We start from the raw sequence: 17,040 nt of genomic DNA on the forward strand, positions 1-17,040 counted from the left end.
ATAAATGCCAGCTTCCCGTACACCACTGTGGTACACTGTAAGCAGTTATCATCCACAACCTGTTTATTTTTTTCTTTTGTTTCTTTGACATTTGGTAAATAGAACCATACAGTCACTCACATGTCTTATATAATACATCATAAATATTGCCAAAGAAATATACTTGCAAAGCCGCAAGGCAACGGAATGTTTTCTTAAACACGTCTGTGCATACCGTGCTTTGGACAAAGAAAAAAAAAATGATTTAAATATGCATAGGTGGTGTTGTCACATTCACAGTAAGGAGAAGCAAAGATTCCTATTTGGTGAAGACAGTCTGGAAAATGCCAGTCATTGAACTGTATCTGAATTACACTAATTATTAATTTCCTTGGACAACTTTGTGTTTTGGAACCAAGGTTTATAGGGGATAGATTCTTGTATCGATGCATACCTTGTGACCTTATTAGTTACAGATAACGTCCAATATTCTAACAAAATAAATATTAATTTTCTCTCGAATCCGCAGATTGAGATGTGTTTTAGGAACTCTCAAGTGATACAAAATTCCTGCCGTAACTGCTGACTTCGCAGGTTGATCTGCCTGTTCATTGTATGTGATGCCCGAGTGTGAGAGAGTCCAAATGGAAGAAGACACAATTCCTTTGTCATTGCTTTGCATCACTGTGTGGATAATTTCAGCTATATATTTGTTTGTATCATAGTTCCATGCATTGAATAACACTTCTCCAATCTGAAATAATTCCAATGTTAACAATGTCCTGTTTGTCTACCAAATAATAGTGCCTCCTTTATGGCTATTGTTTCTGCTGTGTAGGTGTAAGAGTGTGATGGGATGATAAATTGTTTGCACTATGATAGCTGTGGACACGAAAAGCACAGCCAGCCAAACCACTGTATCCCATTTTTGACCTGCCTTTATACATCGACAGTGCCGACTTCAAAAATCATTCGTAACATCATTCCTCCAAGTATAGGAAGAGTGCCTTATCAAATTAGAATAATGAGTTGTGGCATTGCTTGACCGGCAACTAGATGCAAATTTAAATGGAATACCCACATCAGTTGCAGTGTTACGATGTTGAACCTCTCGAATAGTGTCTGCTGTTAATAACAGGAGCTGCCGTGAGTGAAATTGATGCGGATTTAAACTACTGATGTGATCCTTTGCCTGTAATTGACACAGGTGACCATGTAAAGTGTAACTTGAGTCTCGTATCTTCAGTAGTAATAACTTCATTGCTAATGGACGTCTTCTCACTGAAAGGGGCTTGTCCACTGCTTCAGTCAGCAGAGCATTAATGGGTGTGAATTGCATTCCTCCTATACTTATCAGGAGACAGCTATATTGAAGACTGTCAAGTTGAGACAGAGCTGTTTTTAACTTTTACCATAAGGTTTGTGCTCCGTGTATTATCAGCAGAACAGGAGGAGGAGCTCCCCGCTGAGTGTCAGCTACAGACCTCGTAACATAAATAGATTGTTCGGTTTTATTTGCAATGTAGTCTGTGTGGTCAATCCGTGTGAAACGTGTGTCTAAAATTGTGCCCAGGAAATTCTATTTCCTAACTGAAAGGTATCTTCGATTGAATTCGTGGCTTTGTAAAGTGTACAACAGAAGATTTTCTTTTCAATTTTGAAAGACCGTGCTCATCGAGCCATTTACAAACCGAGCAGCTGCTTAACACACACGTAAGACTGTTGTGATTGGCAAGCTTTTGGAGCCAGTGGCTGCTCCTTCAGGCGGAAGGGTTGAAGGGGAAGGAAAAAGGGTGAAGGAAAAGGACTGGAGAGGTCTAGGAAAAGGGGTAGATTTTGGGAAAATCACCCAGAACCGCGGGTCAGGTGAGACTTAGCGTATGGGATGAGAAGCAAAAGCTCCAATTAAATAATTTTATCAATAATTGACTGTTTCTGTTGTTTTATTAAGCCATATACGAGGATAGATCAAAAGGTAATGCCTCGTTTATCAAAAATATGTAGCAGTGAACTTATAACAATGGAATTACACTGAGGGGACAGAAGTCAGGGGGTGCCTTCTAATTTCACGTCAGACCTTCTGCTGCCCAGCACAGTGCGACAACTCGATGTGGCACGGGTTCACCGAGTCGCTGAAAATTCCCAGCAGAAATATTGAGCCACGATACCTCTTTAGCCATCCAAAAACGCGAAAGTGTTGCCGGTGCAGGATTTTTTGCACGAACTTACCTCTCGATTATGTCCCAGAAATGTTCGATGGGATTCGTGGTGGACGATCTGGCTGTCCAAATAATTCACTTGATCTGTCCAGAACATTATTCGTACCAATCACATACAATTGCGGCCTGGCGATGCACGGAGTATTGTGAAATAAAAATTTCGTCATTGTTTTGAAGCTCAAAGTCCATCACTGGCTGAAAATTGTCTCCAGGCAGTTCAGTTTGGCCGAAGGACCCGGTCAGTTCCAACACACACCATTATGGGTCCACCACCAGCTTGCGCAGTGTCTTTTGATAAACTGGATCTACGGTTTGACGAGGTTTGTGCCACACTCGAACCCTACCGCCAGCTCTTCACCAATTGAAATCGGGACTCGTCTGACTGTGCCAAAGTTTTCCAGTCATCTAGATTCCAGCCGATACGGTCACAGGCCGAGGAGAGGCACTGCAGGCGATGTTCGACTCGTGTGTGACGTGGGCTCGAATTTCTGTTAGGTCACCGACGCGTTGACGCTTCTTGTGAATTTCTGAACTTTGTTGTTTTGTGTGTGTTGTCATCTTTAATGACTTTCTTTTTTTTTTCCCAGAATACAATTGTCCGTGTTTTTCATTTCGATCAAGTTCTGACAGGCAAACGACGTATTCGTTCGGGAGTTGAGGGGTGTGGGACAAGCTTTGTGTACAGTTTTCTCTTCTCGGAGAATGTCTCGAAAACTCGAATTAGAGATGTCTTTCAATTGTGATTTCTGACCTGACAGTGTTTTCACACAACGGCTGCATGCCCGCAAGTTAACACTACCCACTCACAACTGACTGTCGAATGCACATTTGCTGTTTACAATCGATAGTTTGAGTTGCTACTGTAGTTACTGTGCTAACGTCTTTTTGTATGCCAGGAATAAAAATAAACAATATCAGGAAAAGCATAGATTGCCACTCAGTGTAGAGATGACCTGTCGATTTGCAGACAGGCACAACAAAAAGACTGTTTACGTGTTATAGGTTTCAGGCAAAACCTTGCTCAACAAAGCGCGCTAACGCGAACGCGCACGCGCGCGCTAACACGCACGTGCGCGCGTACACACACACACGCGCACACACACACGTGCGCACACACACACACACACACACACACACACACACACACACACCACTATCACTGGCTGCTCTGACCAGAATATGACTGTCATGTATAGGCATCTGGAGGGAGAGGGGGTGGCAGAAAAATGTGACTGATAGCAGGGTACAGGTGAGGGGAGAGAAGAGTGGGGTTTGCAGAGACTGCCAGGTGCAACATGGGGAGCTGGCATGTGGGGGGGGGGGGGGGGGGGGGGAAATGGGCAGGGGAAAAGTAGAGGAGCAGGTTAGGAGAAAGGATGGGCAGGCATGTTGGCAGAGGGTGGGACACGGGACACCATGAGGGTGAGGGCACATGAAACTGGAGTAGTGGTATGACACAGGGAGATGAAACTGTTGGATGGATGGTGTGAGTTGAGGCCAAAATAATTTCGGGAGCAGGGAATTTGTTGTAAGGAGAACTCCCATCTGTGAAGTTCAGAAAAGCTGATGGTGGAGGGGAGGCCCCAGATGGCCCGAGTTGTGAAGCAGCCATAGAAATGGATCTGTAGTATGATCTACTTTATTCTCGGCCACAGTTTGGCAGTGGCTGTTTATCCTGGCAGACAGCTAGTTGGCAATCGTACCAACATAAAAGGGTGCGCAGCATTTGCAGCAGAGGTGCTATACGACGTAGCTGCTTTGACAGTTAACCCGGCCTCTGACGGTGTAGGATAAACTTGTGATAGGACTGGAATAGGTTGTGCTATGTCAGTTGATGGAGCAGGTCTTGCACCTGGGGCTTCCACAGGGATATGATCCCTGTGGCAGTGATGTAGGGATGGACTGGATCAGATAGGATGACCCTCATTTCAGGGTATTATGATTGAAGGATGTGGTTCAGGTGTTCGAGTCCTCTCCTTTTCCACTCCTCCTCCCCCCTTCCCACCCCCCACCCCCAGCTCCCCCCTCCCCCCTCCTCCCCTGCAACATTCCTGCACACCACACCCCCTGATGCTACACCTGGCAGTCTTGTCATACGTGTATACTGCTATCCCTGCCCCTTACCTGCCACACTCCAGATTGCATTCCAGTCAGAGCAGCCTGTGGGGTCAGTCATGTGTGCATGAGATTACTTGCTCGTGTGTGTGTGTGTGTGTGTGTGTGTGTGTGTGTGTGTGTGTGTGTGTGTTCTTTGCCGAACAAGGCTTTGGGCGAAACCTATAATATTAACCATCTTTTTATTGTGCATGTCTGCAATTGAGCAGGTCCTCATCTTTATGGTGAGTAGCAATCTGTCCTTTTCTTAATATTGTTGATATTGCAACCCGGAGTTTCCATTGTTTGAGGAATACAAATCAGTCTCAGAGTTTTTTGGTTAGTTTATGAAATGACATGGTGCCATTGCAGATTAAAATGGGTGGCAGTCTTCAGTTCATAGGCAGGAAGGACATTGGCAAAATGGATTCAGTCTTCAAAGGAGATTAATTTCCAAAGTATTGTATGTCCCATCATAGTAAGTTGATCACAAGTGTGGGAACTATACTGAGTAGGGTATGCTGGAAGACTACATGAAAGGGCAGCACTAATGGAGGCAAATGCATTGGCTTGCCCCACTGTGTACAGAGGGGCATTAGAACAGACAGTCTTCCTAAACCCACGTACAAATGTAACGAGAATAAATCGTAATATATCATAATTGAAAAGTACCCTCTGTCTTGCACTTTACAATAGTTTGTAGATGTAAAATTGAGAATGTGAGGTCATGAGATATCAAATTAGACACAGCCTCTGTAATGCTGTGAGGGTAAGAAAACCATGTTGTTGTTGTTAAGATAGACCAAAGACTGGTATGATGCAGCTCTCAACACTAGTCTGTCCTGTGTAAGACTAGACATCTCTGCATAACTACAGCAGTCTACATGAACTTCATGCTGCTACTGTAGTCAGGCCCTGGTCTACCCGGACACTTCCCTCTGTTAACAAATTGACTATATTTTCATGCACTAGGATGTGTCCTATCGATCGATCCCGTCTCTTAATCGAGTTGCGCCAGACATTTTTTTGACTCTGCATTTCGATTCAGTGCTCCTAATTAGCTATTTGATCTACCTGTCTAATCTTCAACTTTCTTCTGCAGCACCACATGTCAAAAGCTTCCGGTATCTCCAAGCTCGACCAGTTTATTATTGAAGTTCTACTTCCGTACAAGGCTATCCTCCTGACAAAACATCCTAACACTTTTGCTATTATCACTACGCATTTGAGTCGGTTGAGATGTGCGATTCCAGTTCTCGGGTATACTGAACGGCCAAAACATTATGACCACTGCCCACAGCAATGCGTCGGATGCCACTTGGTGGCACAGTGGGCAAGCGACACGGTAACAAAATTATGTAAGTGGAGCAGACGTGCATAGGGGATCACTCTAGTGAAGATACGGACTGTAAATTGGGAAATCCACTGTGATAAATGACTTTGACAAAGGACAGATTATTATTGTGCAGAGCCTGTGACTGAGTATCTCGAAAATGGCGAAGCGGGTCGAATGTTCACGTGCTACTGTTTTCAGCATACAGAGTGTTACAAAAAGGTACGGCCAGACTTTCAGGAAATATTCCTCACACACAAATAAAGAAAAGATGTTATATGGACATGTGTCCGGAAACGCTTAATTTCCATATTAGAGCTCATTTTAGTTTCGTCAGTATGTTCTTCCACCTACGCTCAATGCAGCACGTTATCATGATTTAATACGGGATACTCTACCTGTGCTGCTAGAACATGTGCCTTTACAAGTACGACACAACATGTGGTTCATGCACGATGAAGCTCCTGCACATTTCAGTCGAAGTGTTCGTACGCTTCTCGACAACAGATTTGGTGACCGACGGATTGGTAGAGGCGGACCAATTCCGTGGCCTCCACGCTCTCCTGACCTCGACCCTCTCGACTTTCATTTATGGGGGCATTTGAAAGCTCTCGTGTACACAACGACGGTACCAAATGTAGAGACTCTTCGTGCTCGTATTGTGGACGGCTGTGATACAATACGCCATTCTCCAGGGCCGCATCAGCGCATCAGGGATTCCGTGCGACGGAGGGTGGATGCACGTATCCTCGCTAATGGAGGATATTTCGAACATTTCCTGTAACAAAGTGTTTGAAGTCACGCTGGTACGTTCTGTTGCTGTGTGTTTCCATTCCACGATTAATGTGATTTGAAGAGAAGTAGTAAAATGAGCTCTAACATGGAAAGTAAGCGTTTCCGGACACATCTCCACATAACATATTTTCTTTCTTTGTGTGTGAGGAATGTTTCCTGAAAGTTTGGCCATAGCTTTTTGTAACACCCTGCATATGGAAAGAGGCAGGACAGTGAAATTACTGCAAGGTGCTAAATGACTGGGCATCCGTGACTCTTCACGGAACGTGGGATTTGGAGGCTCGCTCTGCAAAGAAGGGTAGATGGTGATCTGTGGCATCTCTGCCGAAAGAGCGCAATGCTGGTGTGTGCACGAGTGTTTCGGAGCATTCCGTTCGTCGTACATTGTCGAACGTGAACCTTTGCAGCAGGCCACCCGTACGTGTTCACGTGTTGACCCAATGACATTGTCAATTGCAATTGCAGTGGGCACAGGACCATCGGGATTCGACCGTCGATCAGTGTAAATGTGTCGGCTGCTCGGGTGAAACACATTTTTGCTTCACCAGGTCGACGGTCATCTCCCCTCGTCCCATCATTGAGGTGAATGGTGGCTGGAAATATACAGCGCACCACGGACGCAACGTGGTACGAGCAGTATTATGCCACGGGGACACATTCTCCTGCTCTTGTACGGAACACGTGGTACTAATCGAAGACACGCCGACAGCTGCGAACCGCCTGCATCTTTTCGTGGTTTTCTTCCTCGACGGTGATGTCATCTTTCAGCAGTTGTCTGTGTCTCGGAGCCAGGACCGTCCTACAGTGGTTTGAGGAGCATCGTGGTGAACTCGCGTCGATGTCTCGGCGACCAAATTTGCCTGATGTAAATCCTGAGGAACCCGTCTGGTCACTATCGGGCGACATCACCGTATACGACAGTCGGAGGCCTGTAATTGTGCGAATTACGTGTCCCGTGTCCAGACATTTAATGCCACAAACCTGTCAATAAACTGTCAGATATCTGGCACACAGACTCAGCTATGTATTTTGTTCTAAGGATGGACAAACAAGCTATTAAGCAGGTGGTTGTAATGTCTCAGGTCATCCGTGTATGAGCTATGATGTCATGACTTGATGGAGTGAAGAATAGAATATATGTTGCAGAGGTTGTGTTGTGTACATAGTTCCGCACGATCAGCGCATACACGACTTTCCCACTAGAGCGCGCCCCGCTAAGCACAACAGCGCAGGCACAGCGCTCGTCTGTCTCCGCACTACGAGATGGCGCTGCCATAGAGACGGACCGAATTCTGCTTCTGCCGATCCGCGTATTAATATGTAACGCACCCAATGAGATTGCTGCTAACGTAGAACCTTTTCTCCTCACGGACCACACTCGCGCAGTGATACATGAACGAGCGAGGTATTATAACGAGTGTACAGACCTCCGATTAGTCAGTCTGCATTTCTCTGTACCAGTCTGTAACAGTCTGCATTTGTCTGTACCAGTCTGTAACAGTCTGCATTAGTCTGTACCAGTCTATAGTCAAGTTCAGTCTGCGCCTAACAAGATTACCATATTCTTGTACATGGCCATGAAGATAAATGTATAGACACTTTGTCAAGTATCAGAGATATGTGAGAATAAGATTAACGTACCAAGACCAAAGGAACTAAAGATTGTCAATTGTAAATAGCGTCCAGAATCAAGTTAAGTAAAGTTTATGATTGTTATTATTTTAATAAACGTGTGTGAAAATTAATCAAGTTCTGTTTAAAGTTGGTCACCGTCAATCTGCTACTCTAAGCGTGCAAGGGGCATTTCTACATTTCTATCGTCTGACCTAACGGCAGAAGATAAACACGCCACAATAAGACCACGAGACATATTGCTGACACTCGCCTACTTCGTTAGAGCGACCAGTCAAATAATCTGACGGTGTGTGTACCGAAGGTCTTACAGTACGCGCACCACAGGTTGTAAACCCTTGATGGCACACGTGATGCAGTGGCTCAAAGCTGAGAGCAGGAATTTCATACTAGAATTGAACTCTGCCTGTTATAGTGTTCTCCATAATCGCATATTTTGATGGCCAAATAATGAAACACATCTACAGTATAAAAAAAGGATAGATCGCTACTCGTTGTAAAGATGACACATTGAGTTGCAGACAGACACACTGAAAAGTCCTTACACATTTAGTTTTCGCCCAAAGTCTTCTTCAGAAAAGAAAATACATTCCTCCCCCGTGCACCCCCTGCCTCCTCCTCCTCCTCCTCCTCCTCTCTCTCTCTCTCTCTCTCTCTCTCTCTCTCTCTCTCTCTCTCTCTCTCACACACACACACACACACACTCATTCATACAAGCAAGCACACGTCACACAAATGTGACTGCCATCTGCGTCAGTGTGGACCGGAATGCAGCTGTCACAAGAATGAAAGCAGCAGTCTAGAGGGGCAGGGAAAGGTATGGGTTAGCAGGATATGGGAGAGGTGAGAGCAGAATGCTGCGTGGCAGGGTGTGCAGGGGCTGGAGACAGCCAGGAACAGCATAAGGAGGCAGTGTGTCAGGGAGAGGGGGAGGGACAGAGAGCGGAAAATGAGAGGAACAGGGAAGGGGAAAGGGTGGGTCGGTATGTTGACAGAGGGTGGCACACAAAGGGGTTGTGATGTACTTTGAAGAGGGTGGAGATGAGTGGATGTGGGGGTGGAAACTGTTGGGTGGAGGGTATGGGGACTGTAGATTACTGTAGTTTGAGGCTAGGATAATTATGAGAGCGAAGAATGTGTTTTAAGGATAACTCCCATCTCGGCAATTCGTAAAAGTTGGTGGTGGAGACGTGGCTCCATACGGCTGTGGTAGTGATTAGGCAATTGAAATCGAGAATGTTACGTTCAGTTGCATGTTGTGCACAGGTTGGTCTACTGTGCTCTCGGCCACAGTATGACAGTTGCTGTTCTTACTGGTTGACAGCTGGTTTGTTATCGTACCAATATAAAAAGCTTTACAATGATTGCAGCAGAGTTGGTGTAAGACGTGGCTGCTTTCACAGGTGACCGGCCACTTATTGGGTAGGGTAAGCCCGTGGGACGGCCTAGGATGTTGTGGAGGTTCGGTGGGTGGCGGGCCCCCCTTCAGGAGTGGTGGGACGGATCTCGGGTAGGCTGTCACTTATTTCAGGGCACGATGATAGGTAATCAGAGCCTTGACAGAGGATGTAGTTCAGTTGTTCCAGTCTTGGGTGGTATTGGGTGACAAAGGGGGCACTCCTTAGTAGCTGGTTCTTGGGAGGCGGGATTGGTTGTTTGTGGGGAAATGGCACAGGAAATCTGTTTGTGGACTAGTTCCTGGGGCATACTGCCTGTCTGTCAAGGCTGTACGGGAGGGACTTTTTTTGTGTGAAAGGGATGACACCTGTCGAAACGCAAGTACTGTTGGTGGTTGGTGGGTTTAATGGGGGCAGATGTGTGCATGGAGCCAGCAGAGAGGAGGTGGTCAACATCAAGCAATCTTGTATACTGGGTTGAGGAGGACCAGATGAAGCATATGGGGGAGGTGGTGTTGAGGTTGTGAAGTAATGAAGATAGGGTGTCCTGGCCCTGAGTCCAGATCATGAAGATGCCATCAATGAATTTGAACCAGACTAAGGGTTTGACATTTTGGGAGACTACGAAGATCTCCTCCAGGTGGCTCATAAACAGATTGGCATAAACAGATTTGTAGCTACAAACCTTATTGACAGTGTCACTATAGAGCCAGGGATTAGTGATCGTGATGTCATCGTAGTGGCGAGGATCCGCAGCTTGTGGTCTAGTGGCTAGGGTTGTTCTCTCTGCATCACGGGGTCCTGGGTTCGATTCCTGGCCAGGTTGGGGATTTTCTCTGCGTGGGGACTGGGTGTTTGTGTGGTCCTCATCATTTCGTCATCATCATTCGTGACATGGGCTAGATTGGACTGCGAAAAAATTGGACTGTGTAAAAATTGGGACTTTGTACGGGCACTGATGACCGCGCAGTTAAGTGCCCCACAATCCAATCATCATCATCATCATCATCATCATCACGGTGATGGTTACTAAAATTAATAAATCTGTCAAGAAGGCTAAGAGAGTATTTATACTAGAAAAAAGCAGGTAACCATGTATTAGGATCCCATTTAGACACTGTATTGACACCATTTAGTTCCAGTGCAACAGACATGGAAGAATCACAGCAAAGTTTAAACTGATTGTAAATCATGCTCTGGAGATGGGTGTGCCAAGCAAGTGCATTAACCGTTTCACAGCTAAAGATGTGCTCTTTGCATTCCGTGGCGAGGTAGCTTTTGTATTGGAGGTATACATTTCACCAGATGACGGTGTCTGTGCCGAGAGATGGCATTCCAGCCAATATGAAATACTTACCATTTGATTTTTTGAAAACTATTAGGTGAAAAAAATTGTTTCTGTACATTTTACAGGCCGATCTCTTCACTCTATAAAGAATTTAACTTCTTTCCATTATCACTCATACTTACTGTGCTTCATCAAATTAAGTAAATTAGAGTTTGTAGAGGTAGAAATGCTTTGTGTAAATTTTGAGTATGGTTGATTTTAGCTCATACATCACAGTGAATGGAATGTAGATAAAAAAGATACTGAAATTATATTTAAAATGGTGAGCAGAATGACATCTCATTTTGTTTCAAAGTTATTAGGTTTTATATCTGAGGGACGGTCATGTGCAGTCACGTGATCGTAACAATCATCGTATCTCATAAATGATTCAAGATATCAATATAAGTTTTTTTGCAAATGATAACGTGCAATTAGGCACATACGTTATGTGGTAAATACTTGAAACTTTTGTATTCACCGAGGTATGGAAGTATCTCGACCGTAGCAGGGAGAGGTCGGCGGCTCGGGATGCTTTGATATCCGTGGCAGTGTAGGAAAGCCCAAACAGCAGCACTTATACATCCAACAGCACTTATACATCCAACAGCACCTGGGGAACGGCGTAGCGTAACTGGTGTGCATGCCCACAGCAGCGAAAGGGTTGAGGATGGAAAAGGCTCTCCATGGTTTAATAATCAAATTCAGAAACTGCTGATGAAACAGGGATTGATGCACTATTGGTAAAAGAAGAAGAAGAAGAAGAAGAAGAAGAAGAATGTGCAAATGCTGATATAGAAAAGTTAGTAGAAAATTGTGCATCTGCCAGGTCATCACTGTGTGAAGCAAAGCATATGACTTCCACTGTCACACCCAGTGCCAGATTTTGGTGAGAACCCAAGAAAATCCTGGTCATACGTAAAATCAGTAAGTTCCATTCATTGATGAGTTTGTTGTGGAAACACGTGATGTCAAAAGGAAAGCTGAAGATTTACGTTTCACATTTAAGAAATCATTGACACAGGAAGGTCGTACAAACAAGTCATCGTCTGTAGCACAGAGTCCGCGTAACGGACATATAGGTATATCTGCCTTAGAAAAGTAGCTGAGAAAGTGAAAAATAGGTAAATTTCCAGGTCCGGATGGACTCCCAGTCCTGTTTTACAGAGAGTCATGTGTGTGACAAGTCGCTTACGGAGCTTACATTTATTGCAAATGTCTCGCCTAGGGCAAAGCCCCGAGCGACTGGAAAAAAGTACAGGTGACTCCTGTATGTAAGAAAGGTAAAAGAATTGACCTGTATAATTATGGACTCTTATCCTTCACATTTGTTTGCTGCAGAATTCTGGAAGTTCAAATACAATAAATTTCATCGAGACAGGGAAGTTCATGTCGACAGATCGGCACGGATTTAGAAAGGATTGCTCGTGTGTAACTCGGCTTGTCCTTTTCTTATGCAATATCCTGCGAACTGTGAATGTAGGGCAACAGGCGAGTTCCATATTGGTAGATTTCCGTAAAGCGTTTTACACGGTGCCCTGACGCAGACCATTGGCGAAGGTCTGAATGTACGGATTAGTGAGTGGCTCAAAGACCTTTTGAATAGTAGAACCCAGTACGTTGTCCTTGATAGCAAGTGTTCGTTAGGGACAAGGGTATCGTCAGGAGTGCCCTACAGCTGTGTATGAGGACCACTCTTATCTGTGTGCATAAATGTTCTGGCAGACCGAGTGAAGAGTAATTTACAGCTGTTTGCTGATGAGGCTCTAGTGTGCAGGTGTACAGGAAGGTGTTGTCATTGACTGACTCTAGGGGGATACGAGATGAGTAGGACAAAAATTTCTAATGGATGTGATTTTTCTAAATCTAGAAAAATGTAAATTAGTGTGGAAAAACAACCCTATAACATTGGAATACAGCATTAGTAATGTGCTGACAGACACAGTCACATAAATTAAAAATCTAGGCATTGCAATTTTATACAAAATGGAATGAGCACTCCAGGTTGTTAGTTATGCTCGAGTTTGTTTATTGCGAGTATTTTGGGAAAGTGTAACTCATCTGTAGAGAAGACAGTATATAGAACACTAGTGCGACCCATTCTCGAGTAATGCTTGAATGTTTGGGATCCCCACCAGAGGTATGCCACTAGATTTGTTACCGGTAGGTTCGATAAGCGTGAAAATATTACAGAAATACTTTGTCAACTCGAATGGAAATCCCTACCCGGGAGAAAATATACTCTTCGTGAGTCACTATTGCAGAAATTTAAGAACTGATACTCGAGACCAACTGCACAGTGCTACTACTCCTGTCAACATACATTTCTGGTCCACAAAGATGAGAGAAATTATGGTTCTAATGGGGGCTTATAGACAATCTTTTTTTCCTTGCTCTATTTCCAGGCGGAACAGGAAAGTAAGTGACTAGTAGTGGTACAAGATACCCTCTGCTCTGCACCGTACGGTAGCTTGCGGAGTATATAAGCAGATTTAAATGGAGATTCAGATCATCTCAAACACAAGGCCAGTTTATTTCAAATAATCCTGCCTCATTAGTTTTACCTCTAGCATACAATATTGTTTTATTCATACATTCCTCAAAAGAAGGTGTTTCGTAATATATAAAGCTAATCGACACGCGCGCCCACACACACACACACACACACACACACACACACACACACACACACACACAGGCTTTCCCTCTCTCTTGAACTGGGGCCTAAGCGACCTTTCATTCCTTTCCAAGCTATCCATGTCTCCTATCTGAGGAAGGAACTGATACTTGTGAAAACTGGGTTAGTGGTGTTTACCTTTGTATGTAAATATAATCAGTACTGAAATTTCATCTCCTGACGCCTTTCTGTGTCCTTGTAATCTTACTGTTTTCTGATGCGATTTTTCCTTTTGTCATAAATAACACTGTACGTAATATAATTCGACGTATCGGGCCATTACAACTGTCGATATTTGTGCTGTGTCGGTAGTGTTTATAGTTCTGAGTACTTTACGTGTAGCTGGTGTCGTGGTGTACTGTGTAGTGTTAGTATGTAGTTTTAGTGTACGGTCTAGTACTTAGCAGTAACACAGCTCGCCATTCAGCAGAGTTGTGGCCATGTGCAGGATCGGATGGGGTAGTTTGCACCCCAACGTGTGCCAGTGTGGACGGGAGCCTGGGCGTGCCCGTGCCCGTCCCCCCGGACTCGGGTTCGCCGGAAGGTACGGCAAGAGAGCTGAATTTGCCTATCTGTCTATGTGTGTTTCTCTCTCTCTCTCTCTCTCTCTCTCTCTCTCTCTCTGCTGTCAGTGTCGTAGCTGTCGGAGGGGCTCGGCTGCTCTGCTCTTCTGTGTCTGCTTTGCAAATGTGGTGCTTTGGGTGTCTGCTTGCGGCTTCACCTGTTTGCTTGTACCAGTGGAAGGATATCCGGCTGCCTTTTCTGTGTGCTCTGCTTGCGGAAGTGGGCAGGTGCTTCAATTCTGTGGATGAGTATACTTTGGGTCTTTGGTGATATTATTATACTTTCTTTTCTTTTTTTTTTTTTTTTTTGTTTGTTTTATTGGCAATAGGCCATTGTCTGAGGCATGTTTTTCTGTTTTATGATTTCCTTTCCTAATGTTGAAGACATCAGAATGTAGAAAGACTTACTAGTTTCAACTCAAACAAGTTTAGTAAGTCAAATTGTCTATATGTACCTGTGCTAGAGATCGGAAACAGAGCGAGTAAGAGTCGAATGTTGAGAGTTGCGTACAATCAAGTGGAGTTGTCACCATTAAATCATTGCTGTACTCGCTGGCATTCTTCCCTTTGGCAGAGTGTCTGAGGAGTCACTCCCTATTTTTAAACAGTTATAATTTTTTTAATTTATGAACCAATTTTTGTAGAACTCCTTTTGTGAAAAAAACATCATTCTGAGGTTGTGTCATTTTTAACCTCAACATAAGCTCCATCCCCCAGGGGCTCCACAACTCTTTTGTGGATACGTGCGTGGCGAGCACGGCGCCCTGAGCCATTGCAGCCTTCTTTCTCTCCCGGGCTGCATTTCCTTTCCCTTCCCCTCCTTTCCCCTCCTTGCTCCTTTCCCCTCGCCCTCTCCTCTCCCTCTCTTGGTGTCCCCGCTTATGTTGGCCCCGCTATCCTCCTGGTTCTGTTGGTTTTCCAATTCGGCTTTGTTGCATAATCATCTCCTCCTTTTGGCATTCCTTGGTCCCCCCTCTGGGGTTTGACCTCCATTACAAAATTTCTCCTCCGTAGTGTGAGCCATTTGGGGAAGAGCACCTTACCTAGTGTCTCCGACGTGCGCCGTCCTAGTACATTCCGCCTTTTCTTTCACGTCGTCGTCTGATACTAGGGTGCATAGCCAGCACGGTAGCCAGCCCGTGTGGTGGGGTCGCTATGTACCCTTTTGGTTGAGCCCACTGAACACACAGGGATCACACTTCTGATACCTGAGCTGTGACCTCCTCATGCATGCCTTGGAGTGGTTGCTCGTCATCCTGGAGCATCGGAACTCCCGGAAATGGCCGCCGTGCCAGACGGCCCTTGCTGTGGCTGGGTGGCGCCCGTGAGGAGAGCCCCTGATCGGAGTGGGTGGTATCAGGGCAGACGCTATGCAAATGAAACGCATACGGGTCCAGAACTCTGGCCGTTCTTCTGCGGCTGTCTCTCTGCGTGGAACTGATTCCTCAAGTGCTGCTTCTCTTGCCCCTTCGGCCTTCCCTTCCGTGGCTACCCCCTGGGAAGAGGGTCAGGCCCGTCGTCTAGGGGCAAACCTTTCCCCCGTTATCTAGTTTGCACCAGGACTGATGGAGATACTTTCACCAGTGTCAAACCTTTATTCTTTGTGGAACACATTGAAGACAAGTTTGGCGAAGTGGACTCCCTGAGCAAGATGCGGTCGGGTTCGTTGCTGATAAAAACTGCTTCAGCTGCCCAATCTGCGGCCCTTTGTGCCTGTACCCATCTTGGCACAATTCCTGTGTCCATAACCCCCCACCAGTCTCTAAATATGGTACAAGGTGTGATTTTTCACAGGGACCTCATCCTTCAAACTGATGAGGAACTTCGGGACAATCTCGGACGGCGGGGTGTTCACTTTGTTTGGCGTGTTCAGAAGGGTCCTAAAGACAATCGTAGAAGCCGTACATCCCACCTCCTATGAGGTGTTTTAAGTGCTTGCGTTTTGGCCACGTGTCTTCCCGCTGTTCACAGGCTCCTCTCTGTGGTGACTGTGGACGTCCACTCCATGAGGGGAGTCCCTGTGTTCCCCCTCCTGTATGTGTAAATTGTCATGGTAGTCATTCTCCACGTTCACCAGATTGCCCAGTATATAAGAAGGAAAAAAAGATACAGGAGTATAAGTCCCTCGATCGTTTAACCTACACAGAGGCCCGTAAGAAATATGCACGACTGCACCCTGTGTCCATGACATCTAGTTACGCCTTGGTTAAATCTACACCCCTTCCTCCCCCTTCCTTACCCCCATCCCGGACCCCACTCCTCCCCCCCTCCCCTGCAGCTCCCACACCTTCTTCTCTGGGCGCTGCTCCCCCTCCCCAGCCGGAGAAGTGTCCTACTCCTTTGACGTCTGCCGGTCAAGGGCGCCTCTCCCGGGATGCCCCTTCCCGGCACCTTCCAGGTCAAAGGTCTGCTGCCGCGCGGCGACCGCGAGAGCCGCGGTCTGTCGGCCCCCAGGTCGCCCGGTCTCTTTCTGTTCCTGATCTTGCTGCAGCTGGCTCCTTTATGCCACACAGCCCTCCTCGATCTCAGCCTGAAAAGAAGAAGAAACATAAGTCCCGGGACAAAGAGCCTCTGGTGTCACCGGAGGTCCCTCCCCCGACTTCACAACCGGATTCTGACCTGTCGTTCATGGATGTCGCCCCCTCCTTGTCGGTGACGGGTGGGGACCCGGCGGTATGACTGGATTTAGCGTGTTCAGCCCTCATTTAAACCATCGTTCTGTGGTTCTCCAATGGAATTGTAATGGATACTATCGTCACCTTCCGGAATTGAAATCCCTTCTTTCGTCCTACTCTGCAGCTTGTGTGGTTCTCCAGGAATCTCATTTTACTGATGCTCACTCACCGACCCTCCGTGGGTTCCGTGTTTTCTGTCGAAATCGGGTCGGACCCTTGCGGGCTTCTGGTGGCGTTTGTACGTCGGTCCGTACAGACATTGCTAGCACGTGGATTCCTCTCCAAAGTACATTGGAAGCGGTTGCTGTTAGGGTCCACTTAGACTCTGCTGTCACAGTTTGCAATCTTT

The 17,040-nt window shown here is 45.9% G+C and overlaps 1 protein-coding gene across 3 annotated transcripts in view; it reads left to right on the plus strand.

Annotated features, from left to right (window-relative positions):
• Nucleotides 1-17,040, plus strand: part of LOC126213133 (sorting nexin-13-like) — a 399,760-nt gene that overhangs the window by 178,870 nt on the left and 203,850 nt on the right. For 2 of the 3 annotated variants that reach the window (XM_049940749.1, XM_049940750.1), the window contains exon 10: nt 13,902-13,997. The exons of the other annotated variant lie outside the window; for it this stretch is intronic. In XM_049940749.1, coding sequence (XP_049796706.1) covers nt 13,902-13,997 — 96 coding nt within the window. The remainder of the gene's footprint in view (nt 1-13,901; nt 13,998-17,040) is intronic. 3 annotated transcript variants of the gene reach the window in all.

Source organism: Schistocerca nitens, chromosome 11, assembly GCF_023898315.1.
Source record: "Schistocerca nitens isolate TAMUIC-IGC-003100 chromosome 11, iqSchNite1.1, whole genome shotgun sequence".
Classification (NCBI taxonomy): Eukaryota; Metazoa; Arthropoda; class Insecta; order Orthoptera; family Acrididae; genus Schistocerca; species Schistocerca nitens.